The sequence below is a fragment of the Paramisgurnus dabryanus genome, chromosome 8, assembly GCF_030506205.2.
Source record: "Paramisgurnus dabryanus chromosome 8, PD_genome_1.1, whole genome shotgun sequence".
Lineage (NCBI taxonomy): Eukaryota > Metazoa > Chordata > Actinopteri > Cypriniformes > Cobitidae > Paramisgurnus > Paramisgurnus dabryanus.
This window is the reverse complement of record NC_133344.1, coordinates 3,615,175-3,626,650: the sequence shown is the minus strand read 5'-3', so window position 1 is coordinate 3,626,650 and position 11,476 is coordinate 3,615,175. Positions and strand designations below refer to the sequence as shown.

General features: G+C 36.3%; 1 protein-coding gene across 1 annotated transcript; it reads right to left on the bottom strand.

The window, feature by feature from the left end:
- Positions 1–831: 831 nt before the first annotated feature.
- LOC135771713 (uncharacterized) lies at positions 832–11,390 on the bottom strand. The gene is made up of 3 exons (XM_065282091.2): positions 11,212–11,390; positions 10,785–11,127; positions 832–2,695 (listed from the first exon to the last, which is right to left on the bottom strand). The coding sequence occupies exons 1-3, from the start codon at positions 11,248–11,250 to the stop codon at positions 1,605–1,607; spliced, it is 1,473 nt and encodes a 490-aa protein (XP_065138163.1). The 5' UTR covers positions 11,251–11,390; the 3' UTR covers positions 832–1,604.
- Positions 11,391–11,476: the final 86 nt, after the last annotated feature.

Here is an 11,476-nt window from a genome sequence, read left to right as displayed (position 1 = left end):
ACCTCGCTATCAGCAGGCAATGGTCATTGCTTTCTGTCCTTTACACATCATAATAAAGTTATGGCAAAATGCAGGTGTATGTAAAGGCAAGCAGATAGGCATAGAATATAAAGGCAACAATTCATGTTAAGTGTTCTCCAATAGTAAAACATAAAGACACTGCATTACGCAGAAATTTAGAAATAAATACGTGTGGAAATAAATACATGTATAAATAAATACATGTGGAAAAAATAAATGTATAAATAAATAAACTTTTAAATAAATAAATGTAGAAATAAATAAATGTAAAAAACAGAATATTGCCCATAGATGGCTGCACTGTGGTGCCAACCTCCACGGTTAAGAATTTAGGTGTGATGTACGACAGAAATTTATCCTTCGACAGCCATATCTCCAATGTCTGCCGCACAGCATTCTTCCACCTTAGAAATATCTCAAAAATACGCCATATGTTGTCTGCATCAGATGCAGAGAAGCTTATCCATGCTTTTATGACCTCTAGAATAGACTATTGTAACTCGTTTGTCATAATAATAAAGTAAAAAGAAACCTGTTATACAATATATGGTGTCTGGGCAGTGAAAGTGTGAGAAACTTGTACATTATGCAACCTATACTCAAATAGTGGTGTTCCTCTCAGCAGTCTTTACTCCTCTGTACAAGCTCTTGCAGTTAATTTCTGTTGTGCTACCATATCACACTGTGCATCTGGTCAAGATGATCTCAATGCGATAACAGGTCATTTAACTTTCCTAGAAATAAAAAAAGACTGACAAAATACTGAATAATTATGTAAACTTTCATTTACCAGCCAAGAGAATAGGCCTATAGCAGAAGTCAGGAGACGTAATCATTGTAAAAATGAACAATGAATTTACTGAATAATCTGAACAGTTCCTTTCTTAAATGAACAATTAATGACATTGTGGTCCCATGACATAAATACATTAAAACCAATTAGAAAAATCACATAGCACACAATATAAAATTAATGAGTTCTTAAAAAAGATAAATGTGACATAAAAATGATAAATGTGTTAATTCATGTTGCTTTTCATATTTTATTAACACTATTTTGTTTGCTCCCGGACACATACACACACACACTTTTTAACAGCTTGGCACCTAAAACGCTAATTTTAAGGCACTGACATCATGTTAGGTCATCACATGGGCCCCAGACGCTAGGCGCTAATAGTTTAAGATGTTCGGTCAGACGTTCAATTAGTTCAAAGGAAGATATTTTGAGGATCGGTTTCTAACCAAACCGATCGTGAGCCCTATTAAAAAAAACTATGGAAGTGAATGGAGCTCATAAATGTTTTGATTTCGAAACATTCCTCAAAATATCTTACTTTGTGTTGATCAGAACAAAAAAATTTATACCGGTCTGTAACAACATGAGAGTGAGTAAATAGAAAGAGAAAGTATTTTTCAGCAATATTGATCATAATTTGATTATTTTTTCTTACTATTAACGTGTTTTTTAACAAAATTTAAAACTTTATACGTTGCAAGTTTTTGGTGTCATAACCGTATTATGTCACTGGTGCTTTACAAAGTTTGACTGTTAATAAACTCTTCCCACAGACACTAAAGTGTTAAGGTTTCTCTCCAGTATGAAGTCTCTGATGAGATTTTAAGTGACCTGACTGAGAAAAAGTCTTGTCACACTGAGAGCATTTGAAAGGTTTTTCACCTGTATGAATTCTCTTGTGATTTAGTAATGTAGACTGTTGTCCAAAACTCTCCCCACAGATACTACAGTGATAAGGTTTCTCTCCAGTATGAACTCTCTCATGGATTTTTAAGCTACTTGGACAAGTAAACGTCTTGCCACACTGAGAGCATTTGAAAGGTTTTTCACCTGTATGAAGTCTCTTGTGCTTTAGTAAGTTATGCTTTACACTAAATCTCTTCCCACAGACACTACAGCGATAAGGTTTCTCTCCAGTATGAACTCTCTTATGAACTCTTAAATGAGATGAATAAGAGAAGCTCTTTCCACAGTGAGCACAGACGTAAGGTTTCTCTCCAGTATGAACTCTCTGATGAACTCTTAAATTAGATGTATTAGTGAAGCTCTTTCCACAATGAGCGCAGACGTAAGGTTTCTCTCCAGTGTGAACTCTCTCATGGATTATCAGCTTATAGTTATGACAGAAACGTTTATCACAGTATGAACACTGATAGAGTTTCTCTTTAAAGTGAATATTCTGGTGTTTTTTTAATAAACTTGAATCCCTAAAGGTTTTTCCACATTCACTGCACTGATACGGTCTCTCATTGGTGTGTGAAAGCACATGTGTCTTCAGAACACGTTCACGGCTAAATCTTTTCTCACAGTGAGGACACTTGTAAGGCTTTTCACCACTGTGTATCCTCATGTGAATATTTAGTTTACAGGAAGAGACACAAATCCTCCCACACTGCTCACAGTGAAACTGCTGCTTCTTCTTCTTCTTCTCTCTGTGGTCTTCTGAATGAAGTTTCTTCTCTTGTAAGGTAGTAAAGCTGATCTCAGATCTGTTGAAGAGTTTCTGTTCTGTGTGTTTTCTCTCATGTCTCTCTAAAAGTCTCTGTGAGCTGAATGTCTTTCCACAGGTGATGCAGGAAAGAGTTTGTGCTGTCAGTCGCTCTTTTGATGTTGAGGACGTTATTTCTATATCCAAACATGAATCACTCTTCACATCTGAAAGAAACAAAAAACAATTAAATTGTCTTTTTCACTGTTATTTACACAAAGAAGAATGAAGAATTGAGATTCTGTATCTTTTTCTAGATTCACACATATAGACAGAAGACAGGTGTCAGTCCTGATATTATTACAGCTGGGTCATTGTTAGTGATGGGATATTTAAAGGGAGGGTCCGGAGCGCATGTCTAGAATAAATGGATATAGGTGTGTGATATGACGATATCGTGAACGATTAAAATGTCTCAACGATGGAATTTTTTCAGAAACATCATTGTATCCGTGCCTACATCAAGTACGTGACAAGGGGGCGTGCTACACGAAGGCGAGGTGTACCTTTTTTGGCGCACGTATCCACGGAGCTTTCAAAGTATTGACTGTGTTCCGACACATACGCAATACAAATTATTGTTTAATAAAATTATTACTCTACCAGGCCGTCAGGGCATCACTGATGTGCAACATTTACAGTAAATAAAAAAATTAGGATAAGTTGCAAACAAAGTTTAGAACAAGCAAAAAAACAGGAATCCAACATTAGGGTGACGAAAATGCTCCACAGCTTTTTGTTCTTGGAAGAATTAAAAATAAAAGAAGAGAAAACAACAGTGAGTGCGTTTACATGCACAGTCTTACGCCAATTATGCTTAATAAACTGATAACGTGATCTCCGCGTATGAAAGATAAACATCACACGCGGAAGTAAGCGCAAATCAACGTATAAAAGTCTCCGCTCGACTAAAGCAGTTGGCAGAGAAACTGTTAAAATAGAAGCTCATGTTACATTTACAGGTTCTGCAGACCCGAGAAGAGATACAACAATATAGCTTTAGACAGATATATGCCGCCGCTTTTTGATCAACTATTATGTACTATAGACCCCTTTATCACCCACGTCACTGTGACGTCACCGCTCTAGCTGGAGGCAAAAAATAAGTAGGAACTCATAGCCGACGCGCTAAAAGTTTGAGTTTTTGACATTAAAATGTCATCTTGTTGTGTTTTTGGCTGCCAGATTAGAAGGAACAGCACTTTTGGTTCAAAAATAAAGTTTTACCGGATCCCGGCAGACATTTCTTCACAGAAATCAAGAAGACAATTGTGGTTGAATGCAATACGGCGTACAGACTAGACAGAGACGATCATAAATAATACTCGTGTTTGCAGTGCACACTTCATATCAGGTAAAATTATCTATGCATATGTACTGTTGTGTTGGTTTTATCTAGTACAAATCAGCAAGTTTCTGTTTTATAGGTGAAAAGTCGCCAACCTCGCTATTGTTTAGCTTAAATGTTAAACAAACATACAGCGATAGATGTGTATGCCATCGTTTGAATAGTCTCTTAAAATAATCCACATTGCTAATCATAGTTAGCCCAGTGATAGGTTACATAAGACAGTAAGCCTAGAAAAAATTACCCAAATCCACCTGAAAGTAATTCATATGTTGTCTAGGAAATATCTAAAACCTGGTTTAAATCGCAAGAGTTAATTTACAAAAATACCTGTCACGGTCCCGCAGAATCAGTGACTGTACATATTCGGACTGATCCGAAACTAATTCTGCATAAATGTTTAATAAATCCTTCCTAAAACATGCTAGTTTAAGCTTGTCAACATAGCCTCCGCGGCTCTTTCTGCCTCCAGCTAAGCCCCGCCCACACGAATACGTCACAATGTTTACCAACTGTAAAAGGGTCTATAGGTGGTGAAGTCACTGCCAGCGAGAAAACTTGTAAGCATGTAAGCGCAGTTGTATGCATAGCCAGATTATTGATTTGCATGTAAACGCATGAAAACAGTTTTCTACAATAAGCAGATTTTTGATAGTTATCCGCTTATTCTGTGCATGTAAACGCACTCAGTGTTTGTGCAAATTCTGTCTATTTCCTTTGTGTAATTGTTTGTAGTGGAGTGTCCTGAAAGACTCTTCAGAGATAAAAAGGATGCAATACTACTCTATAGGTACTCCAGATTAACATCAGAAATGCAGAAACAGCATGTGTTATGTGAGCTTTAAAACTATATATGACAAAAATTATATTTTAAGGAAATATTCTTACAGTTATTCAAAGATGCACAAATAATTCCTTATTCCGCCACGCCCCTTTTCAATTCTTCGCTCTTCTGCATTTTGTCAACCGACTTCCGCTGCTAATATGGCACACTGCATTCGGTATCTTGTTTGGTGGTTAGAAGATTGTTTGTAGTTCACTATAACTTTAGCGAAATGACAAATATCGCAACTGCTGTAAATGTTTTAAATTAGGAGCACGGAGAAAACTTCATACGACGCTCGGATAGTCTTATAATGTCCCATCAATCGTCTCGTGGTTAGACGATATGAAGCAGCCGCGGCAAGTAACCTATTGGACATATTTAATTACCTCGTCCTGTCAGAAGGAGCAGCATTGAAAATTATTAAAGTACTTATGCCTACCAATATTTACACAGTGATTTCGTCTTTTTTAAAGCAAATGTGCACCTTAGCCAGTCCAATAATAATTTAGTTTTTATGTGGTAATGTACCATGATAGAATTAATTTGCAAACTTGCCAACACTTATTCCTTCAAATCAGGAGACTTAAATCCTTTTAAGTGGAATCTACAAAGCTCACATATGGTTTAAGAAATTCCTTTCAGATAATATCTGATCACACTGTAAAGGTTTATATAACTGCATGACAGGTAACATCTGATCACATTGTAAAGATTTAATATAACTGCACAATATCTGATCACATTGTAAATGTTTAATATAACTGCACAACAGATCACATTGTAAATGTTTAATATCACTGCATGACATCTGATCACATATGAAGGTTTAATGTAACTTTACAACAGGTAAAATCAGGTCACATTGTAAAGGTTTATAAAAATAACAATGGACTAAGAAACAACTAACTTTTCAGCAAGACCACCCTGCAATGAATTAAGACACAGCTTTATCAGAGTCATCAGGAGCTGATCCCAAGCGTATATCTAGAAGCTGTTGGTGTATGTACTGGTGACATCCATACTTAAACAGAACAGTGTGTGAGAGAGAGATGCATTAAAAAGAGACAGTAACATTATACACACAACTTCTAACTTCAGTGTTAAATAATATGTCGTTTAAGAGGGCATTATCATCAATATCAGAATGAGAACTGACCTTCTAGCATCTAAAATCTCGGTAACTTGTATGAATCACGTGAGCTACTGTAAGAACGTAATGTATTATAATATATTGTTATCTTATCTTAAATATAAAAAAAGGTGGGCAATGAAAATCATTCAAAATAATTGCATTTTATAAACTAACGTTACTGATCTTAAGTGTATTCGTAGAACGGACATCACAAATCTAACGTTAGGCGAAAGAGCACATTTAGCTAAGATAGCTTACCTGAAACTGACCACCTTTCAACACCCGGCATGGCTTCAAGTTACCGGAACATCGTAGTCGAACCATTACTTGGGATTAGGGTGTTCCTCAGCCGGCTTTCCGTCCGTTAAAATTGGTAAGAAACAAACATAAAGGCGCTTGACAGGGTTCTTGCCGGTTTCAGCAAGTTAAATTTAAGACCTTTTAAGACCATTATGAGTAAAATTTAAGACCAACACGACACATTACTAGAAGCATTCAAATGATCTCAGAAATTCTTAAAACGTTCTATTTTTATTGATTCAGTTATAGAAAAATATAAAATGAACGCAGTTTTAAAACAGATAATCAAAATACATGGAAATACATTATGCTTAACTCTATTAGACCGCGAGTGTTGGCGCCGACAAATTTTACCCATAGCCCTTTAGGAAGAGAATTCTGACAATGGAAGCCTAAAAAATGGCTCATAGTGAACCATTGAAATACATTGAGTTAGAGGCAAAGAGCTGTGATTTTTCTTAATTAATAGTCAAGAAATGCATTGATTTACAATATTTATACATCACACTAAAATGTGTAAGTAAGTAGTATTTTTATAAAATTCTATCAACAATGTTTTTTGACAAATAAAATTCACTAATATTAGATCAGTTAGTATGGTCAGCTGCTGGTTTGTGCCTAGTTTTACACTGCCTCATACAACTTTAAAGCTTTAAAATGCATCACACTCTGTAGTACGTAAGCCTATAGGGGAGGTTTCCCAGACAGGGATAACACTAGTTTTAAGAACTTTCCAAACTTGAAAACAATTTGCACTGACATATCTTAAAATACATCAAAATGCACACAAGTAATGGTTTTAGTAAGGCATGTTTATTCAAACTAGTTATATATGTCATAATTAAACTAAGACCTAGTCCTGGTTTAAGCTAATCCCTGCCCGGGAAACCACCCCATAATGTTTAATGCACAACTGACTGTGTGCTGTGTATATATCTTGTGCCTGTTTATAAATATACAAAGAACAAAAGATCACTTTCAATTATTATTAATCCCTAAAAGCATTAATATATGCATTTTATTAATACAAGTTTTTAATAAATTGCATTTAATTGAATACAGAATCACAGAGCCAAAAAAAACACTCCACCCATACGTTTTATGCATAAATATGCACTATATACTGCCATCAGGTTTAATAGCCTCTCTAATTACACAATAACGGATGAATCTGCATTAAGAAAATGAAATTTACCATTAAAAGGCTGTTTGATGTGTTGCTAACGTTATCCACTATTCTTAGTTAATCGTTAATTGTTGTAATATGCTTATGACTTGCGAATGTAATGCTCAGTTAACTTAACCCTTGTGCCTTGTTCCAATTCACTACCCTTTCGTGTTGTTAGCGGCCAAAAAAGGCCACTAAATTAAACGGCTGTAAAAATGTATCAGATTAATATTTTTTTCAAATTTTTTTGCATAAAACTGTTAATCAACCTCAGAACTGATCAAAACTACCAAATGTTCCAAAATTTCATGATTTTAACTCTTTAATTGCCAAGCTCATAAGTGATGCCACTGATTTGAGAAAAAAAAACACAAAATCACTGATTTTCAATAAAAAAGGGATTGTGGACTGAATTTTTTTCACCCTTTTCACAGTCTTGGGCATGCCAAAAATTGGTAAAAACATTGGCTTTGATGCATTTTTAGTTTTTGTGCAGCATCAGATAAAAAATTTTTCTCCCTCATTTATTGTTTGTGGCCATTTTTTCCCCATTGACTTCCATTATAACAACATTTTTTGATTGCAGAGCCATGACACCTTATTACCATGCATTTTTGATTCTTTGTGGTTTTAGTTTTTGCAAAGAGGTAAAATTTGTCATTTTTACTGTTGATCACCATGTGGCACAATTAACCCTTTAGTAGCCTGTGCAAAAAAAAGAGCTTGAATTCTGGATTGTACATTGAGTTATATGGACTATAACAGCATATTAGAGAGAGAGAGAGAGAGAGAGAGAGAGAGAGAGAGAGAGAGAGTGTGTGTGTGTGTGTGCGTGCGTGCGTGCTTGCGTGCTTGCATGTGTGTGCGTCTGTGTGGAAAAATCTGTAAAAAATCTTCTCTTCATCATATTTATTAACAACATTTATTATGAACCAAAATGCAAAAACAACTTCAAATAAACTGAACAATGAAGCAAGAGTAGAGGATGGATGGAGAACTAAACAATCAAACTAATTTTTTGGTGTGTATATGTGTACGTGTGTGTGTTCAGTCTTTTTAGCAGGACTTGCAGCATATTACTTGGTGCTCTCTGCAAGTGTGTCTACCACAACGGATACAAATGCTGACTGTTCTTTTTTTGGTTCTGTACACCACTTGCATGTTCCCCTCTTCACTCCTGAGCTGCTGGTGCCTGCTGGTGTCTGTGGATTTGTGTCTAGAGGGACAGCTACAGGAGACTAAATCCCTCTCACCAGTGCAGCACTAACTGGTGCGCGAGGGAGGTGCTCTCTCCTCAATACTAACACTAACCCTACACACACACTCGTACACACACACACTCGTACACACACACACACTCGTACACACACACTCGTACACACACAATGGTTTTATAGTCCATATAACTCAATGTACAGACCAGAATTTATGCTCTGTTTTTTTGCACAGGCTACTAAAGGGTTAATGGTGCCACATGGTGATCAACAGTAAAAATGACAAATTTTACCTCTTTGCAAAAGGAAAAGGCACAAAGAATCAAGAATGCATGGTAATAAGGTGTCATGGCTCAGCAATCAAAAAATGTTGTTATAATGGAAGTCAATGGGGAAAAAATGGCCACAAACAATAAATGAGGGAGAAAAAAATTTAATCTGATGCTGCACAAAAACTAAAAATGCATCAAAGCCAATGTTTTTACCAATCTTTGGCATGCCCAAGACTGTAAAAAAGGTAAAAGAAAATCCAGTCCACAGTCACGTTTTATATTGAAAATCTGTCATTTTGTATGTTTTTTTCCCCCAAATCAGTGACACTACTTATAAACTTGGCAATGAAAGAGTTAAAATCATGGAATTTTTGCAAACATTTGGTAGTTTTGATCAGTACTGAGGTTGATTAACAGATTTATGCAAAAAAAATGTGAAAAAAATTTCATCCAATAAATTTTTACAGCAGTTTAATTTAGTGGCCTTTTTTGGCCGCTAACAACACGTAAGGGTAGTAAATTTGCCCACGGTATATTGTTAAGTTTTTGAAAAATTTCAAAGCATTTTCTTAAAATATGTGTAAATATAAGATTTGTCACCAAAAATCATTCCATTTGCTGAAACACAGAGAAAGTTGTGGCCAAATTAAGACAAAAAAATTGCAAAAATGGCCCCAACAACACATAAGGGTTAAATAAACCAGGCGATGCCGTATGCAGCAGCCTGCCTATGCGAAAGGGCTCTGATTCTACCGCTGTTCATTTAACCGTAACTCCTGAAGCATTTGCGCCATCAAAAAGTTTGAATTGTTCCTAAAAGAAGACAATTGCACTTTTTTGAAATATATGGTTTATTACGGTACTTTCTTGCTTTCCGTCTGCCAATCGCTGCTGTTTGTGGAGAACTGAAGGGAAAGCGCGTTAGGTTCGAGTGCATCGCAGCAAAGAGCAATATTAAAGTCTTAAATATAAAACTGTGTAACACTAAAGTTGACACGCTGTTGGTGGCTCGTGACTCGACGGCCCGACTGTTTAAGTTGATTTTCAATAAAGCAGCATTGATTTTTGTTCGCTTCTGTGTCCTCTATGTTTCAGAACCTGGCAAATGCTCAGGTAAGCCACGGGCTTATAAATTACCCCGAAAAAGATTTTTGCTTATACAGAACTAAGTTTAAGGATTGTTTCTTGCCAAACCCACAGTATACAGTCAGATCACAACACCTGAAATATAGCTTATGGCACGATTTGCGTGGATTATGACAAAGGGCGGAACGTTTCTTTTTAGAGACCCACAATCATACACTTTCTGCCTCCGCCACTGATTAAGTTAGTTCTTTAGTGTTTTAAATTACTATTTTATATTCTGCGGACAACGCTTTTTGGGAATGAAGAGGTCAGAAATTTAAGACTTGGTAAATTAAATTTAAGACCTGGGATAAAAATCTGGGTGTTTTTAAGACTTTTTAAGGCCTTAAATTTAACATTCTGAATTTTAGACTTTTTAAGACCCCGCGGGAACCCTGGCTTGAGTGAGCTTTTTAAGTTTAACGCGTCGCCTTCAGCCACTGCCTCAGCTGCTCATCATGTGCAGCCGGAAGTACGTTGACAAAATGAGCGCAATGTCGCCGCCCTTGTTGTCGTGAAAAATAAGGTGAATATTATTTCCTGTTTAATAGCACGACCTTCTTCATTTTCTGGGGAATTTTGAAACTAACTGAAGTCATTTGAACAGAAAGAAGCCTCCTGGACTTCATCAAAAATATCTACAAATGTATTCATAAGACAATCGGAGCACTTGGGGGTTAAGAATGACACAGAAGTAAGTGATTTTTGATCGAATTATTATTTTATGGTGAACTAACCCTTTAAGCCTACATACCTGTTGCTCAATAAATATTCAAGATATCCTAAACTCAGTGAGTTTGTGACTGAAAACCCAAAATATGTGCTCCCAGTTAAAAAAGTTAAAAACACAACAATAATTAAGGAGACATACCTGATGTAATAAAGTCATCATTTTCATCAGGGCGATCTTCCTCTTCTGTGGGTTCAGTTTTGATTTCTTTAGGTTCACTTTTGATTTCTTTAGGTTCAGTTTTGATTTCTGTGGGTTCAGTTTTGATTTCTGTGGGTTCAGTTTTGATTTCTGTGGGTTCAGTTTTGATTTCTGAGAGTAAAGTCAGACTGAGATCGGAGTCCTGTGTGTGTCTGGATTTCTCTTCAGAGAGTTTAGAGTCCAGCAGTGGCTGTGGTGTGTGGCTCTGATCTCTGCTCATCCACACTGAATCCAGACTCCCATCATCAGTCACATACACTGAAGATTCACAACAATCCACATCCTGACAACAACACACACAGACAGTAAGATTAGAAATTATTTGATGTTGTCTGATTCAGGTAAATGATGTTTAAGCTGTACAAACCTCTCGTTTCATTGCTAAATCTCCTCTTGACCTCAGCATTGTCTCCAGTAACGCCACCTCTTTCTTCAGCTGAGAGATTTTTGCTTAACTTTCGCTTAAATACAAAAAGACAAAACTCTGTTTACACTCAATGAAACACGCAAGAGAGAAAAACACTGATGATACACAAACACATCACACGCGCGCTCTTTCTTTCTTTCTTTAGTGAGTTTATCTGCGAACTAAAGAGCTGCAGCGCCTCCTGCTGTACTGGAGACAGAAGACG

What these genes read in the sequence shown, in the direction of transcription:
- LOC135771713 (XM_065282091.2), bottom strand. Translation starts at nt 11,250, where the DNA reads ATGCTGAGGTCAAGAGGAGATTTAGCAATGAAACGAGAG. An exon ending in ATTTAGCAATGAAACGAGAG is followed by an intron (nt 11,128 to 11,211) that starts GTTTGTACAGCT and finishes TGTTGTTGTCAG; the next exon opens with GATGTGGATTGTTGTGAATC. An exon ending in TGATGACTTTATTACATCAG is followed by an intron (nt 2,696 to 10,784) that starts GTATGTCTCCTT and finishes TGTTTCTTTCAG; the next exon opens with ATGTGAAGAGTGATTCATGT.